Genomic DNA, 18,613 nt, shown 5'->3' with positions numbered 1-18,613 from the left:
TAGCCAAAATCCCCATAAAAATAAATAAATGAAAGAAGAAAAAGAAAAAAGTGATGGGGAGATATGGGAGGTGTTGGAGAGGAGGGACTGGGCATGATTTGATCAAAACATCTTATATGCATGTATGAAATTCTCAACAAAGTTTATTTAAAGTTAAAAAAAAAAAAGAGAGACTGTAGATTATAGGATGGGAATCCTATATGGAACCTCACCCAATGCTCAGAGACCATTGTGGAAGAGAAGACAGAAAGATTATAAGAGCCAGGGTCGGTTCATGAACACAGGGAGATGGAAGCTTCCAGGCCACTGGAGGCTTACTCATGTGAGCCTGTGGAAGTGGTGGAGTGCAGCATGGGACCCATGTTAGGTCAATGGCCTGAAGGGGAAGTGAGAAATAGGTGGTGAGCCAGAATTAAATTGAGATCTATTTGAGACTGACTGGGTGAGGGAAGAGTATAACTTACATACAACCACTGATGGCTGACTAGACTCCAGTGGGCACATTTACACTGAAGGACATTTAGGTACAAACACTCAGCATGTATGGAAGAGTGCATAGGGTTCAGTGGGAGGATAGGGGGAGGCACAGATGGTGAAGGGGGTCTGGATTTGAGTGGAAAATGTTGTATGAAATTCAAAAAGCTCAATAAAAATATATATAGATATATATATAGATAGATAGATATAGACATATAAAGATAGATAGATAGGTATATATGTGTATATGCGAATGAAATGCCCAGAGACAGATATAAAGTTTTACCTCCAATGAAGCTATTCTCTGCTATAGAAACATCATGTGGCTTTTGCCTCCCTCCAGTCTTCCCTGGCAGAAAATAACTCATAGCCAGAACTCCAGAAGAAAAGAGTCAGGGCAATGTAGTTCCTCTGCTTCCAACTATCTTTAATATATTTTATTCTATAAGATTTTTTTTTTTTGCTATTCTGTCTCCTGATCTAAAATTTTCTCTGTAAATTGTAGCATTCAAAACTACCATTTTACTACATTATAAACACATAATACATAATTAGGAGGTCATAAATAATATTGTGGTACAATATCTTTAAATACTTCTCCAGGTTTGAAATCTTAAAATTATGAATTTAAAAAGCCTCTCAGGGAAGGAAGTGGTGTGGCAGTACCTGCTACCCCATGTACCCCAGAAGTACATGACTTGTTACCTAATGGAAACATGATCTAATTATCAGGCTATTGTACCTAGGCACACATGATAGAATACTTTATTAACAAAACTTTTCTGAGCTTAAACTTCTAATATGTGTATATATACAGTTACTCTACAAAATTGTACTCTAGTAAAATATTGAGTAATTCATAAAGTACAAATATATACATAGGTTGTAAAGGATAAAAATGAAAACTGTTTACTTCAAAATATTCTACAAAAATCTACTAAATACCAAATATGGATCTTTTAATATTTATAATTTCCTACTGAGATGTCACATAACATAAAAGTTGTAATTTAAAGGTACACAATTGTGACTTTTATTATATTCTTGATGTTGGCTAAACATCAGTACTCTCTAATTCCAGAATATTTCTGGAGTTGCTAGGGTCAAAGCTTGGGCTCTGGCAGCCCTAACAACGTAGGCTCAACCACCAACCTCAATTAAAGACAAGTAGTAATGAAAAGTAAATAAAGGAGATAGATTCAATGTTGTGGGAGACAGGCTTGAGCTTAGGGTGAAAGTCTTATTGACAGCCATACAGCAGGCCCGAGGCAATGGCCCGACCACTGGAGCCACAAGAAATGCCTTGTGACATTTGCTCCCATTCGCAGATCATGAGTCTGATGCCTAGAGCTTGCCACTCCCTAATCACCACCCTTGGAATTCCAAATTGCAACACTTAGGGTCATGGAGTATCCAGGAATCCAGACTCTGTAATCTGAAACCCATTATGGTAATGAGGCATCCTACCCACTATTCTGTGATAGGATGTTAAGTCTGTTATGCTAATAGGATGCTAAGTCTGTTATGCTAATAAGGTATCCTACTTGCTGTACTGTGATAGGACACTAAACCTATTATGCTAATAAGGTATCCTACTTGCTGTGCTGTGATTGGACCACTACCCCTATATTAGCTTGTGCCTTCCTGCAATAAAGCAGACCTGTGTCACTGAACTTGGTCACCTGTGTCTGAAAGAGGCTCCGCTGACACAGTGTCCTCACCAGACCTGTGGTCCGGGACCGGGCAGAAGCAGTGACAACAGAAGACAGCACCAGGTGAACAGAAGAGTGGCCTCAGCCCAGGGCAGGCAGAAGAACGACCTCAGCCCAGGGCAAGTGGAGGAGCAGCCTTGACGCCCGTGATAATGGAGGAGTGGCACCCGTAAGAACGTAGAAGCATCCGCCGCTGGTGGTGACCACACAGTATGACCACACTGCAACCAACTTCCTCCTGTCCATATGCAGGGTACTGACATGGAGTTTAGGTTCATATAAAGAATCCAGAGTTATACGTATCTAAGAAGCCTGTCAGAGTGTGGTCCACCAGTGTCTCAGCTCTTCTCTCCTGCAAGGAGGTCTGACAAGTTGTTAGAGCTGTATGAAATCTCTTCCTGGAAAACAAGTCTTCCTTCTGGGGGACTTAAACTGTCTCAAAAGTTTTACAGGCAAAGGGACAGCACAGGTGTCTCTTTAGAATAGCTTCATAATAGCCAGGAAGGTGGCAAGAGAATTTCCAATATCCCCTAAATAAACAGCATACCTGTTAGGAGTATCTGTTAGTTTCCTTCTTCCCTCCCTGTAAGGACCTGAGACCTGAGGCTGGGACATGACCAGACTTGTTTGATGCCTAAGGAAAAATGGCTGGGACATGACCAGACTTGTTGGAAGAGTCACTGACTGGCTCTAGCCAGCGTGATCACCTTGTGGACACTATGCTTTACAATGAAGAAACTGCATGCTCAAGTTGACCTTTAAAATGATTGGACACTCTGTTAGAAAGGGGATTTCCACTCTTGGGTCTGCCAGACAACCTGGCAGCTCTGGGAAACTAAAACCTACGATGCTAATTGGGTTCTATGATCATAACCAATCATATTCTGGGGAAAAGAGGGGAGGGACACTCAATGCTCATAAATGTATATATAAACACTTGCTTAGAGTTTAATAAACGAGATCCTGCTAGACAGACTCCCTGCCTCCTTGGTGGTCTCTCGGGAACAGAGGGTTGGGACAGCAGCGCACTCCCCCTCCTCAGCCCCCATCGCACCTTGTGCAGGGGAGGACCCCCGCACCTCCCTCCATTTCTTTACAACCATTAGTCTATATTCTATCTATATAAATTACCCCATTCTGTTTTTCTAAGTAATTCTATGTGGAGAATCATTGCAATGTGGGTCACTGTTTTTAATATCCTGTTTAGCAGATTATCAAATGGCACTTTGAAATTTTGTTTCTAAATAAGTTTTATTAATTCATGGTTCTAATTTTTATTAAATCTGAAAGACTTAAAGACCTACAGAACCAAGTAGAAGTGCACCATTCTTTTCAACCCCTACCATCAAGTACTTGCTAAATATAGGCTAGGATAATACCTGTTTTCCTAGGCTAGCTGGCTGGCTTCCTTCCTTCTATCCATCCATACTTCTTTCCCTCCTTTCTTCCTTCCTCCTTCCCTCACTTCCTTCCTTCCTTTTCTTTCCTTCCCTCCCTCCTTCCCTTTGTCCCTCCCTCCCTTCGCTCCTTCCTTCCTTCCTTCCTTCCTTCCTTCCTTCCCTCTGCCCTCCTTCCCTCCCTTTCCTTCCTTTCCTTTCCTCCCTTCCCTCCTTCTCTCTGTCCCTCCTTCCCTTTGTTCCTTCCTCTTTTCTATTGGTAACTGAACCCAATCATGTGTTTTATCATTCATCTGTATTTCCAGCCTTTCTAGGTATTCTAATGAATGCAATCAGAAATTGATGCATCTTGATACTTTTACCAATTTATCCCCAAACCTTTGTAACTTTCTATACAGGTTTTTAACATACTTGTAATTTTTTATTTCAGGCTACTAAGTGTGAAGATATAAGATTTGTGTCTGCATTTGTGTTGAGGGTATATCCATGTGTACATCTTCATATGTGTGTATATGTGGAAGTGTGTTCTAGTTTGTCTCTTCATTGCTGTAACAAAATACTCTGACCACTACCAACTTTAAGAGGAAAGGGTTTATTCTGCTTACATATCCCAGGTCACAGTTCATCAGGGAGCCCAAGGTAGGAACTCAGGGCAGGAACCTGGAGGCAGGAGCCAGAGCACAGGCCATGGAGAAATGCTGCTTACTGGCTTGCTCCCCTGGTCCCTGCTCAGCCTGCTTTCTTATGCAACACAGGTCCACCTGCCCAGGGGTGGAACCACCCACAGTGGGCTGGGCCCTCCCACATCACACAACAATTGAGAAGGTGCCCCACAGACATGGCCATAGGCCAGTCCTATGAAGGAAATTCCTCAATTGAGGCTCCCTCAACCCAGGTGTGTCAAGTTGACACAAAAGCTATCCAGCACAAAGTGAAAGCATACATGCCCATGAGTGATGGGTGGAAGCCAGAGGCTGATGTCAGCTATCTTCTTCTATCACTCTCAGCCATATTTTGTGAGACAGGATCTCTCACTAAGCCTGGAGCTTGCCAATTTGGTTAGACTTGCTGTCCTGGCAAGTTCTCAAGACTCTCCTGTCTCAGCTTCCCAGTGCTGGGATCACAGGAGCATACAGCCATGACCATCTTTTACATTAGTGCTGGGGATCAAAACAGATCTGATCATTGCATTCTAATGAGCCTTCTCCCTGTCTCAAGAATTTTTACAATAATACACACATACACATTTTTTCAGTGATCAAATCATATAGTAATGTTTAGAAATGTAGTAATTCAAAACATACTTCCTTAGGGGTTTATTATCAAGTAGGGTTGCTTCATCAATAATTACCACATCAATGCTTCTTGAGGCAATACATTGTCTGCTTATTTCACAAAAATGTCTTCATAACAACTATCTTTTAAAGTCACTAATCTATTTTATGAAGGTTAAGTTAAAAATAAATAACATCTGAGGTAAACAAGCTTCACAAATTCAGGTTACTCCCAAACCACAATGGAATATATGGCCATTAAAGCAGAAAGCCTACTGAGACCTCAGTCCCATGCCACAGCAAACATGAATAATCTAACAGAAAGAAACAGAACATTAGACATTTCTCCATATGAGCAGTAGATCCCATGAAATACGTTACTGTGGAGATCACTAATCTTAGGAAAAAATAAAAGGTAAAACTTGTTTGTTAGTTTTTAAACCTGAATTTAGTAGTCATGGAATACACGAAACACCTGGAAGATATATGTGGAAAAGAAGGAGGCAAAGGGGAAAAGAAAAGAAGGAGTTACCTAAGAGAGTTTTAAGTGGGTATGTTCAAACCTCTGATGTGAGTTGAGTGTGGTGGCTCGTGCTTTTTATCTGAGCAATCGGGAGGCAGAGGCAAACCGCTCTCTGTGAGACAGAGGCCAGTCTGGTCTACATATCAAGTTCCAGGCCAACTAGGGCTAAAGGGAGACCCTGTCTCAAAAAACAAATCAAAACCCAAAAAGGAATGAAAAGATAAAACTAAGAGGAGAAGGCTTTACCTTTGGTGGAAAACCAGTTATCTGGAAATAAGCAAAGGAATTTACTATATTGGAACCAAAGTCTTGTAGCAGAATAAAGATCTAGATAAATACACTATTACCATAAAAGGCAACATGAAGACAGAAGGCCTTTTTCTTCATTAAAAACTTATACTGGAATATAAAATTCTAATCATAAATTTTTCACAATAAAACAATCTCATTACAATACCACAAATATTTATAATACAGTTTTCCCTTGTATTAGTGGTGGATTGGTTCCACAACCCTGTAGATATGAAAATCTACGAATGCAAGTCTCTTATATAAAATGCTGAAGTATGTAAACATCCCTCCATATGCATTAAAGCAATTTTTATATTACTATAATGTTTAAGTAATATTAGAACATGTAATATACAATATAAATAGTTAATATATGGCGTAGAAAATAGGCCAAGAAAAAAATATGTACATGTTTGGTAAAACTGCAATTTTTTTAAACACTTTTTTTAAAACTGCAATTTTAAAAAAATATTTTCAATACATTGTTTGTTGACTCCATTAATGCAAAGCCCTAGAAGCAGAGTGTCACCTGTAGGGTTTAGTATATATAACTTGCAAAGCCATTGGAATTTTTAAAATTAAACTGAAGTATAAAGTTTTCAACATGATTACAGGTATTATTTACCACTACGCAGCAAATCTTTAGAACATAAGACAACCTGACAGCACAGTACCAATATATTCCTAAAGAAGTTCAAGGTGTGATGAGCTACTAGAGGTATAAAAAACAAGATTTGATGTTTCCTCATGAAAATGTTATGAGAAGAATTTCCCACCTTTGTGATAAGAATTCGGTACCTATCCAGCATTTCCTGGTTGTCATGGCAGCCTGCTAATAGTTGCCATACTTCTGCCCTCAATGCTTCTGGAACACCACTCTTGACCAAAGTGGATAGCCCTTTCGGTCGGGCACCAAGGTTATTGTGCCTGAGGAAAGAAAAGAACAAACGATTCATAATCTGTGTCCTGAACTGCTATTACTATGAAAATATTTTATATAAAAGTACAAGCCCAGACAAAGTGAAAATTACAGGGAACATTAAACAAAAGTAGTGCTTAAAGCTCAGTGATATTCTTAACTTTCTTTTCATGATTCCATCCTATATTTTGATGAATCATGTTATTCCATCTGCAGAGAAAGTTTTTTCATCCTGTCGTTTATGTTCCAAAATTTTCTTATCCTGGTTATATATTAACAAATGTATTAGATTTTTGTTTCCACTCAACATATTAAGATATAAAAAGCAACATTTAAATCCCTTGAGATGAATGTACAACAATTTGTCTACTGGTGGTGTTGGTAGGGGATGAGTTGAGAAGCTGAAAGTGAACCTTAAGCCAATCACATCTTGACTGTATGTACCTACTTAAGGTCAGACTAAGCTGGGCCAAGAGTAAAAAGCAGACTCCACATTACAGGAAATGATAAATATACATTAGCTTCCTACATATCCTGACCCATAGATTTCAGGGGAGGCTGTATCTCTTGATCACCTAATTTGAAACATTCTACTTTAATATAAATTTAAATATGAAGGATCATGTAGATTGAAATTGATTAAGATGAACCTTCTGAAAAGAGTTCCTTATTTTTCAGTTCTAGATTTGTCTTGCTGACTTGCTTTAACTACAAGCACTTAGTCAAAGAAGGATCTTACCCTTCCTATAAACAGCAGAACATATACAGCTATCCCTTGCTAGAGGAGCAACTTAGGCCTCTCATTCTTCCCCTAAGGGTTGTTTAGTATCATAACAAAGGCAAACATCTATTGTATAAAAGCCAAAGATTACTTAAGTATGCTATAATGATAACCTGCTATCTGATTAAAAAATTGAGTTACAGTTTCCAGTTTCATGAATACAGTTACACTTTTCACCTATTTTTTTTGTACCTAGTCTAAAATAGGAACTAGGTTTCATGCCAGTTTGCTCAGAAATTTCTCATATTAGCTACTATCCTGATTTGAACTAACACACCAGGCTCTGATTTCAAGTTTTAAATCTGAAAAGTCATGGGATCCATATGTCTACTTTATATAATTGGTATCCTACACACTCCTCTAGGTTATGTACAATCTTCCATCTCCAGCACAGACCCAAGTTTTGGCATCTTCTTCTGAAAATATGTTCAGCGCTTTTCTCCCTCATATCGTCATAATCTAAATATCTTGGAAAAATCATAATGCCCCAAACTTACATAAGTTCAAGTAAACTTATTACATCAGTATTTTAAGTAAACCATCAGATTTATGCCCATTCTGATTTCAGTCAGCTAAACTCTTGTGGAGTCTTTTGGGAGAGGGAAGATTAGAAAACATAAACTGATAAAACTGATGGGCTTAAATCAAATGAAGTAGAAAGATGTAATGTCAAGTGAGTTAATACTATTAAAGAGAATAATTACACTGCTAAAAGACAAAAAGTAGTTTTTAAAATAGTACATAAGTATTATTCTAAAGGCATATCCACACACTATTTTGAAACCTATTTTTAAACAGATGTATGAAAAGAATACTGCAGAATGCCTATATCATGTATATATGTACGAATGCAATATAATTAGGACAGAAAGCTCTTTATTTTCATATTGTGTCTAAAGTATTTACAATCATCTTAAATTTTTTTTAAATTACAAAACAAAAAATTAGCTTCAACTGTTTAAATTGTTTATACATTTAAACTGAAATCTAATTTTAGTTAATTTAGAAAAGATCATAGATTAATATCTTCCATGGAATATGTTAAGTAGAAAGTATTACTTATTCTTGGAAGAATAACATCTAAGTAAACTATCTGACGTCTAGAACTTCATTGAAGTTGTCTTTTTTCACTACCCAATTGAGTTTGAGACTGTTTATGACTATTATGCTGTAAGAGAACCAGGATCATTTATAAAAGGATACTTCTGTAATTCCTTTTTGGTTCTGATTATACTTTTGGCTTAGAAAACATGGTATCAAAGTAGTTGAATTTATGTATTCTGAGTGTAGAAAACAGAGTTAATTAAAAGAAACAGAGTCAGTGTGCAAAGGATTAAGCTGATTTCCTGTGAAGTTGAAGGCAAAATACTGTGAAATATGAGTCCCATAATGTATGTTACAGGATTCAAAATACTTAAAAATAGCATATGCTATATTATAAGAGAGATCAGAAAATTATCACTAAGCATGTATATCTATGACAACTCATTGATACCACAGGGAAAAGAAACCTTGATTCAGCTCCATATAACCTCTATAATAATGTCTCTGATGCTGCCCATGGAATTTCTCAGAAGTGCTGCATGCTCACTATCTCCACTTCTTCCCCTCCCATTCATTTCACATGACTGAGATTCCTATGCCTTCTTGAAAAGTTTCCACTGAAGTAATCTATGAAAGCTTTCAACACCACCAAGTTCAAAGGATAGTTTTGAATCCTTTCAATGTAGACTACTCTTATTTGTCCTTTCACTTTTTCCCTAGGGTTACATGACAAAATTTTCTTTCACTGGCTCCCTCCACAAACTCCACCATTGGGTGATTCTCCTTATTAAACTTTCATCTATGTCCAGCTCTTTCTTTCCACTTTTAAGTGATCTAATTTTTTTTTTTTTTTTACTGCCTGGTTATAGACATTATTATTACCTCAGATCATGTCTTCTAAGTGCCTGAGGCTCAAAATTCACATGTCCAAGTATGAACTCAGGGTCTTCTCAAATCTGTTTTCCATAATACTCTATCTTCAGTGATGTTCACCATTATCTATCCAAACTAAAACTCTACAAGCTAATGTGGGCATCATTCTCTGCCCCATAATTCATTACTAGGCCATCACCAAGACAAAAAAAAAAAATCTTTTCTCAGCCTCCCAAAGTTCATGAACATCACTCTCAACTATCACTAATTCTATACCTTACACCTCAACAAGAACTCCCTAATAAACATTCATCCTTTACAATATATTTCCAGCATTGCAGGCAGAATGAAAAGAACGATTACCTTGATTAAACATTCTGTAGCTCAGAAGCTGTAAAATGATTTACCTAAGATTTTGAAAGTTGAAGTCATACATATTCATACACTCAAACATACATATGCATATACACATCTGTTAATGTTAACAGTCAGCAGTCCCCAGTAAACATTTTTTTCTGTGTTATAATTCAAATCAATTAAAATTTGGCTTCTACCTGATCCTCAAAACATTTGTTTGGTGAGGTATAATGAAAACATCTTTTCTCTACTACTAAAAATGTAGAAACTATTTATTTTTACAAATTGACATTTTTAGAAAACTGGGTCACTCATAACATTATGGAATAAAAACCTTAATTTACTGGCTATCCTGGAACAAATTAACAAACTTTATACAATAACCAATTACTTAAAAGGCAAGAGCTAATAAATGTTAAGTCAAATGCTACTAGAATATACTTAAGACCAGGAAAAGCAAAAGTAAATAAATTTTTTAATGTTTTAAAAAAAATTTTCAATATTACTAGTAAAACTATGATGATACATAACCATTGCTTTCACAGAACATTAACTGCAGCTATCAGAAATAGACAACATAGAAACATAACAAAAGAAATCACATGTGCTAAAACTGCCCCAGAAAAAAGATCTCTAATAGCTATTTTTAATCTTATTTATTATTATAACTTTATGTGTATGAGTGTATTGCCTGAATGCAGGTAAGTGAACCCATGTCATGCAGTGCCCAAGAAGATCAGAAGAGAGTGTCAGATCCCCTGGAACTGGAGCTACAGATGGTTGTTAACGGATATGTAGGTGCTGGGAATTGAACCCCAGTCCTCTGTAAGAGCAGCCAGTGCTCTTAACCACTGAACCATCTCTCCAATCCCTCTAATACAGTTATTTAAAACTTACATATACATAAAAAAAATGTAACAGCTGCACAATGATACTTTCTGTTTTTTTCATTTTAATGATGCTGGGGATTAATTTTTATTTATCAATCAACAAATATAATCTACACAAACAAAAGAATGTGTGTTCTTTTTACTCATGTACTCTAAAGACCCAAAACACATGCTTCCTACATAAAAGGAATTCAAATATATCATTTAAAAAATAAATGAATATAACATGAATTCAACATGTTAGATTGCTAAGGCTAAAAAGTAAATAAATAAATAAATAAATAAATAATAAAGATTCTAGCAGGATCAAAAATTTTATATACTCCAATAATTTGCTTTCAATTTGTGGAAGAATAAAATCTGACGCTTATCTTTCACCCTGCACAAAAGTCAAGTCCCAATGGATCATAGGCCTCAATATGAAACCTGAAACTCTGAAACTGTTAAAAGAAAACATAGGTACTACTGTACCCTCCAAGATATAGGTTGTGTAGGAAATGATTTTCTCAATTGGACATCAACAGTTCAGGCATTAAGGTCAACGATCCACAAGTGGGACCTCATTTAACTAAAACCCTTCTGTACAGCAAAACAACCAACCAAAGAAGTAAAGAGGAAACCCACTGACTTGGAGAAAATCTTCATCTTTTATACATCCCACTGAACAGAGGATTAATATCCAAAATATACAAAAAACAAAGAAATAAGGAAATAATCCAATAAAAGATGGGCTAAGGACCTGGACAGAGAATTCACAAATGAACAAATAAAAATGATAAAGAAATACCTTTAAAAGTGTTCAACATTCTTAGTAATTAGGGAAATGCAAAAAAAAAAAAAAAAGATTTCATCTTACCCAGTCAGACTGGCTAAGATCAAGAAAACGAAACACAACAAACACTGTCAAGGATATGGAGAAAAGGGAATGCTCATTCACTGCTACTGGGATTTCAAGCTTACACAACCACTATAGAAAACAGTGTGGAGAACTCAAAAAACTAAAAATGAATCTACCATATGATCCTGTTATACCACTCATTTGCATATACCCAAAGAACTCATCCTACTGTAGACATACTTGTACATCCATTTTTGTTGCTGTTCTTTTCCAAACAGTTAAGAAATGGAAAGAAATTAAATGTCCCTCAACTGAATAATTAAAATGAGGTACATATAGTGTCTCCCAAACTGCCTGTTTCCACCAAGGGGCGGAATCTGCTGTGGAGAATTGACTAGTGTCTCCCAAACTGCAGGTTTCCTCCAAGGGGCAGGGCCTGCTGTAGAGAATGGACTGGGGAGGCGTTTTTTCTGTGCTATCTTGGTAAGGAAGGAGCATGCCTCAAGGAATGTGTGGCACAGGGTGTGGAGAGAAAGATGGCCCTGGCTACCCGCGTGGACAAGAGAGGGGGCATTTACCGACCTGGGGCGAGATTGCGGGCCCAAGATGCATGGGCAAAAGTTAACAGAAACTATGGGCGGGCCACGGGAGCAGTCTAGATTGGCGCATTCTGAGCCTCGGTGCAAGAGTGCTTGTCTCTTTGTAAGTTCCCCCATTTACCCCCTCCCTACCCAAGGTTATAAACCATAATAAATTCACATAAAAATATATTATGTGGTTTGTCTGATTGTACAAGCGATCCCAAGAGAACTCTGGCGACAAAACTGGCAGAGTTGGCAGGATAAAAGAACCACAGCCTTGGGGACAAGGGTTTGGGAAAGCAGTGCTGCGCCCACTGCCTCTGTGGCAGGTCAGCTGGGCTCTGATTCCCAAATCCTGGAGCAGCTGCCAGGAACCCAGGGGAGAGGGTAATTAAACCCCATACACTTAATGGGGTTAGCAATAGTCACGTGGGTTATACAATGGATTATAAAATCTGTAACTAAAAGAAGGCCGTCAACACAGAAGCATGGGCCACAGCTATGTTGTAAATGTGGGGGTATGTTGCATGTAAGTGAAGATTTTCAGAGGCTAGAAATTTTTTATTGGCTCTGAACTGCCCAGAGAGGGGGCATGGCCACTTTGCATAATAAAAGATGTTCCCGGGCAGGGGAAGTGAATAGGCTAGGCAGGTCCTGACACATCTAGTTGCAGAGCTTGAGAGAGAAAAAAAGCAGGACACTTTGACTTGCGTAAGGTCCTAGGACTCGGAGGAAAAGACAGATAGTAGCAAAAAATAAAATGACCTAAAAATAAAAGTAGCTAATGCTGCCCCTCAGATTCAACCATTGATACAAAAGGGAAAAAAAGCTAACAGTGCTGTAGCTAGGAAATATTCCATACTAAAACTGTTAAAACTAAGAAAAACTTACAAGCAAGCAAGCAGAGAGCCCCTAGAGACGTGACTTGTGAGAGTATGGGACACAGGAGCAAATAACTTCAGTCTAAGTCCTTCAGAAGCTTCACAGCTGAGTTATATAACCACCCATCTGTCCTTGTGATATAGGCTGTTCAACCTAGGCCAATGCAGGGGGGAGCAGTCCTTAATGGGATGGCTGGTTGAAGGCATTAAAGATACATGGTTGTCACCAAAGGGAGACTAACATGATTAGTGGGAGCTGGAGGACAATAAAGGAGGGACAGGCATTACTGAGAGAACTAGGTATGAGAAAAGCAATAGATGATGTCCAGTTCACTGGGCCAGATAAGACTTTGTTCACCAGAGATATGAAGGAAAGCTTAATTCAACTGGGACCCTAAGAATGGTATGGAGCTTTACTGGTTTTATTAAGTTATTTAATGGGACAGGATCGTTGTAAAGTGAGACAGAATTTGGCTAATCTAAATGATTCTGACCAGCGTATAAAATGTGTCTGTAAAATTACAGAACACCGTATAAGAGATATAAAGAAGACCAGACTGAATAAACAGTCCACTTGGGTTACTCAAAGACAAATGTGGCAAGACTTATGTCGAGCCCAAATTCCCAGAGAAAAAATTGATAGAAAACCAAATTCGGTATTAAGGCATTTCTGGAAGGTTTTAAAACCAGAAGAACAGTTTACAAAAGAATTCAAAGAATAAAAACTGTCCCAGGGGTGTTAAGAATCCCCAAAGACTAAATAAGATGCATTTCTCTTCTGATAAAGGGTATACTAGGGGTGGAAGCAGTTTTACCCACCATGTTCTCCCCCAGCAACCTGGTGTGGTCAATGGGAAGATCACAGATGTGGGTACAATCAGGAGGCAGACCCAGGGCCTGCCTGACTCAGGGAACCACCAAGTGCAGTGGGGACAGGAGAAACCCCATGCCTCCTTAGCCCAGTGCAGGAGGCAACTGGTGCCAACACCTGCAAGTGTATCAAGAATTAAAGAATACAAAGAGTTCTACTAAGTGGTTTAAAAAAAAAAAAAAGATGAAATTTGTAGATAAATGGATGGAACTAGAAACTATTATATTAAGTGAGGTAACACAGACTCAGAATAATAAACGAGGAATGGTCTCCCTCATTTGTTGATCTTAGCACCAAATCCTTATATGTGAGTACACATCGTGATGTAACTGAAGGAGCCAGGAAAACAGAAAGGAAGCACAGAGGTTAAAGGAAAGAAAGAGCCCAAAAGAGGGGGACAGTGGGAAACAGACATTACTAATGGGGAAATGGAGAAAATAGGAATATTCAACTGGGAAAGGAGTAAGGAAGGACATACAAAAAACCATGGAGGTAAAGAGGAAGAAGGAACTCGGGGGGGGGGGACAGAGGAGATAGGTATTATCAAGGGGAAATTGAGGGAAATGGAGGTACTTTAACTGGGAGGGGAAGGAGGGAGGTTAGACAAGGAAAAGGAGACATAAATAAAGCTTAGGTGGTATAAAAAAAACCAAAGGGAAATGAATTAAATTCAAAAACCTACTGAAAACTACACATACAATATCTGAACATGAGTGCATGTGTATACCTGAAGGCTATATAACAATAAACACAGTGTCAGACAGAAGAAACCTCCCTTCAAGTTGTTGGTCAGGGTAGTCCATGAAACTCCCAAAATAACACAGGCAATTGTCATGGTCCTTGACTATCTCCCAGAAAGACCCTATTGCTGAAGACAGGGCATACTTCAGACATAGGACATGGAGCAATGGAACCAAAACACACCTAGAAGCCTCCTCCCCAAAGGCTACCTCTCACAGTTCTAGAGGATACTACTGCAAGCTCCTAGGGGAGAAAATCAACCAATGGTCCAACCAAAGGTATAAAGCTTACTAACCACAGCAATGACTAGCACAACAAACTATAGGGATACTGTAGTGGTACTTTTCTGAGGGGGTGGTAATCAAAAGCTTTCTAACTGGACTAAAAGGCCTTAAAATGGGAAGAAACTCATGGGTGGCATGGTAAACATAGCCAAATACATGTGGCTGGAGAGGTCATAGATCCTAGAGAAAACCTTAATTCTCATATCTCCAGACAAATGAAATGTCTTACTGTATGCTAAATATGGATCCTTATATTTACAGACAAGTATACCATACACCACTCACCAAAGAAGCTTCTTTTTTGTAACAAATGGAGCCTACTACAGAGTTCCACAACTAGTTAAACACAGAGACTATGTGTCTGAGAGTTGTCCAGCCCTAAGTGACACATCTACAGGGGAACCTCTAGATGTAAGGTTCAAAGAAAATAGTGGAATAGCTGGGTGTGGTGGTGTACACCTTTAATCCCAGCACTCAGGAGGCACAAGCAGGCGGATATCTGTGAGTTTGCCAGCCTGGTCTACAGAATGAGTTCCAGGACAGCTGGAGCTACAGGGAGACCCTGTCTCAAAAAAGAAAAAAGAAAAAGAAAATAGTGGAATAAGAGGTAGACAGAGTACTAATACATCCCTCAATTCTTACAGGCAAGGCTTCCTCATGCAACAGAGTGTTATGTACACCAAAGGTCACAACTGGTCAAGTTTTAGAGAATAAGAGATTGCAGTGTATGTCCCCGGAAAGAACTCCTATATTAAACCTCACCCACCCATGGCTCAGGGACCACTATGGAAGAGAGGTGCAGAAAGACTGTAAGAGCCAGGGTTCATGCATGAACATAAGGAAACAGGTTTTCGGGCCATTGGGAACTTGCAACAATGGTTGACAGCATACACAACGCAGACTCAATCAGACAAAAATCAGCTGGGGAAATGGGCAGCAGGCCCCAACCTTAGTTGAGGAAATACTAACAACTGATTACTGCTGGGTGAGGGAGAGTTGATCTTCTTTAAAGGAGGGACTCTAGATAGGCTGACCAGACACCAATGGACGAGTTTTCACTGAGGAACATCTGGTACAAAAGCTTGATCAGATAGGCCTTAATACATTATAACAGAATGCATGAAATTCACTAGGGGTGGAGAATATAAAAGGAGCAGATATAAAATGGGGTCTAAATATGATTAAGATTTATTGAATGAAATACACAAAAATTTACTAAAAATATACCTAATCCCAGGACTCGAGAGGCAGAGGCAGGCAGATCTCTGTGAGTTCAAGGCCAGCCTGGTCTACATAGTGAGTTCCAGGACAGCTGGGGCTACAGGGAGACCCTGTCTCAAAAAGATCAAAAATAAAAAATTTAAAAAAAAAAAAAAAGGGTTTCCTCTTCACTTCCTTGGTTGTTCTTTTGGCTCTACAGAAGCTTTGTAGCTTAATTAGGTTCCACTTCATTGACTGTTGACCTTACTGTCTGAGCAACTGATGTCCCATTTAGAAAGTTCTTTCCTATACCCATATTTAGGAGAGAACTGCCTATGTTTTCTTCTAGAAGTTTCAGAGTTTCAGGTTTTATATTGAGGTCTTTGATCCATTAGGAGTTGAATTTTGTGCAGGGTGAAAGATAAGGCTCCAATTTCATTCTTCTACAGGTAGAGATCCAGTTTTGCCAGTACAATTTGAAGATGATGTGTGTTCTTAGAACCTTTGTAAAATATAGGGCGGTTGAAATTGCATGTATTTATGTTTCTATTGTGTTCCATTGATCTACATGTCTATTTTTGCATCAGTGCCATGCTGTTTTTATGACTACAGCTCTATAATATAATCTGAGATCTGGTGTAGTAATCCCTCCAGTGTTGCTCTTTGTAATCAGGGTGGCTGAGGTGTTGCTATCTTTTTGTTTTTATTTTCTGCCCAAAATTTCTTTTGCTGACTGGGATTTTTGTAATTCCATATGAATTTTAGGATGATTTTTTTCCATCTCTTGAATATCATGGGTATTTTGATTGGCATTGCATTGAATCTATGGATTGCTTTTGGTAAGATGGTCATTTTCACATTATTAATTCTGCCAATCTATGAGGATAATGAAGTCTTTCCATCTCCTAGTGTTTTTCTCTACCTCTTTAAAGATTTAAAATTTTCATTGTTGAGATACTTAATGTCTTTGATTAGATTAATTCTTAAATATTTTTTATTTTTTCAGGTTACTGTGAATGGAAGGGTTTCCTTGAATACTTTTTCTGATTGCTTGTTATTGGTATATAGACTACTGATCCTGACTACTTATATACCAATATACTATATCAATATCAGTAGTCTATATACTATATAGTCTATATACTATTGGTATATAAGGCTACCAATTTTTGTAAGTTCATTTTGTAACCTGCCACTTTCCTAAAGTATTAATTTCTAAGAGTTTTCTGATGGAATTTTTGGATCTCTTATGTATAATAGCATATTATCTGCAAATAGTGATGATTTGATGTCTTTTTTCCCATTAGTACTCCTTTAATTTTCTTCTCCTGTCTTATTGCTCTTGCAAGAGTTTCAAGCACTATATTGAAAAGGAGTGGAGACAGTGGACAGTCCTGTCTGATTCCTGATTTTAATGGGAATGCTTCCAGTTTTTCTCCATTCAGAGTGATGTTGGCTATAGGTCTGTTGTATATAGCTTTAATTAAGCTGAGGTATGTTCCCTCCAGACCAATTCCTTCTTTCTTTTAACATGAATGCATGTCAGAGTTTGTCAAAGACCTTTTCTGCATCTATTGAGGTGACCATTTGATTTTTGTCTTTAAGTACATTTATATGTTTGATTACATTTATAGACTTACACATATTGAACCATCCCTAAGTCTCTGAAATACAATCAATTTGATCATTATCGGTTTTTTTTGTTTGTTTGTTTGTTTTGAGACAGGGTCTCCATGTAGCCCCATCTGGCCAGGAACTCAGTATGTAGCCCGGGCTGGCCTTGAACACATAGAAATCCGCCTGACTCTGCCTCCTGAGTGCTGGGATTAAAGGTGTGTGCCACCACACCTGGCTAATCACGATCCTTTTGATGTGTGTTTGAGTATTTTGTTGAGTATCTTTGCATCTATGTTCACTAAGAATATGGGCCTATAGTTTTCTTTTTCTGCTGTGTCTTTACCTGGTTTAGGTATTAGAGTGATAGTGGCTTCACAGAAGGAGTTCTCCTCTGTCTCTATCTTTTTGAATAATTTAAGCAGTATTGGTTGAAGATCTTTGAATATCTATCTGGTACACTTCTGCAGTGAATCCGTCTGGGTCTGGGCTTTTTTTAATCAGGAGGTTTTGTATTACTGTTTCAATTTCCTTATTTGTTATGGGTCTATTTAAACTGATAATTTCTTCTCTGTTTAACTTTGGTCATTTCCATGAGTTTAGAAATTCGTCCATTTCTGTTGGATTTTCAATTTTAATGCTGTATAATTTTTTAAAGTATTCCCTTATAATGTTCTGGATTCTATTAGTGTCTGTTGTATTGTTTCCCCTTTTGTCTCTGATTTTGTTAATTTGGGTTTGCTCTTTCTTTTGTTTGGTTAACGCAGCTAAGGTTCTGTCTATCTTCTTTAACTTTTCAAAGAACCAGCTTTTAGATTGATTGATTGATTGATTGATTTTTTTTTGTATTTTTTTCTTTGTTCCTATTTCATTAATTTCTGCTCTGATTTTTGTTATTTATTCTCATCTACTAGGTTTGGGGTTAGTCTGTGCTTGCTTTTCCAGAGTCTTAATTGTACTGTTTAATTATTTACATGTACTCTTTCTGGCTTTTTAATGTAGGCCCTAAGAGCTATAAACTTCTGTCTTAGGACTGCTTTTAAAGTGTCCCACAGGTTTTGTTGT

The 18,613-nt window shown here is 37.9% G+C and overlaps 1 protein-coding gene across 5 annotated transcripts in view; it reads right to left on the bottom strand.

Moving 5' to 3' along the window:
• Positions 1-18,613, bottom strand: part of Rabgap1l (RAB GTPase activating protein 1 like) — an 848,174-nt gene that overhangs the window by 570,450 nt on the left and 259,111 nt on the right. For all 5 annotated transcript variants that reach the window (XM_008826096.2, XM_029560173.1, XM_017796360.2 and 2 more), the window contains exon 13: positions 6,451-6,601. In XM_008826096.2, coding sequence (XP_008824318.1) covers positions 6,451-6,601 — 151 coding nt within the window. The remainder of the gene's footprint in view (positions 1-6,450; positions 6,602-18,613) is intronic.

Source organism: Nannospalax galili, unplaced genomic scaffold (genome assembly GCF_000622305.1).
Source record: "Nannospalax galili isolate Female #2095 unplaced genomic scaffold, S.galili_v1.0 scaffold429, whole genome shotgun sequence".
NCBI classification, from domain to species: domain Eukaryota; kingdom Metazoa; phylum Chordata; class Mammalia; order Rodentia; family Spalacidae; genus Nannospalax; species Nannospalax galili.
This window is presented reverse-complemented; position numbering and strand designations above follow the sequence as displayed.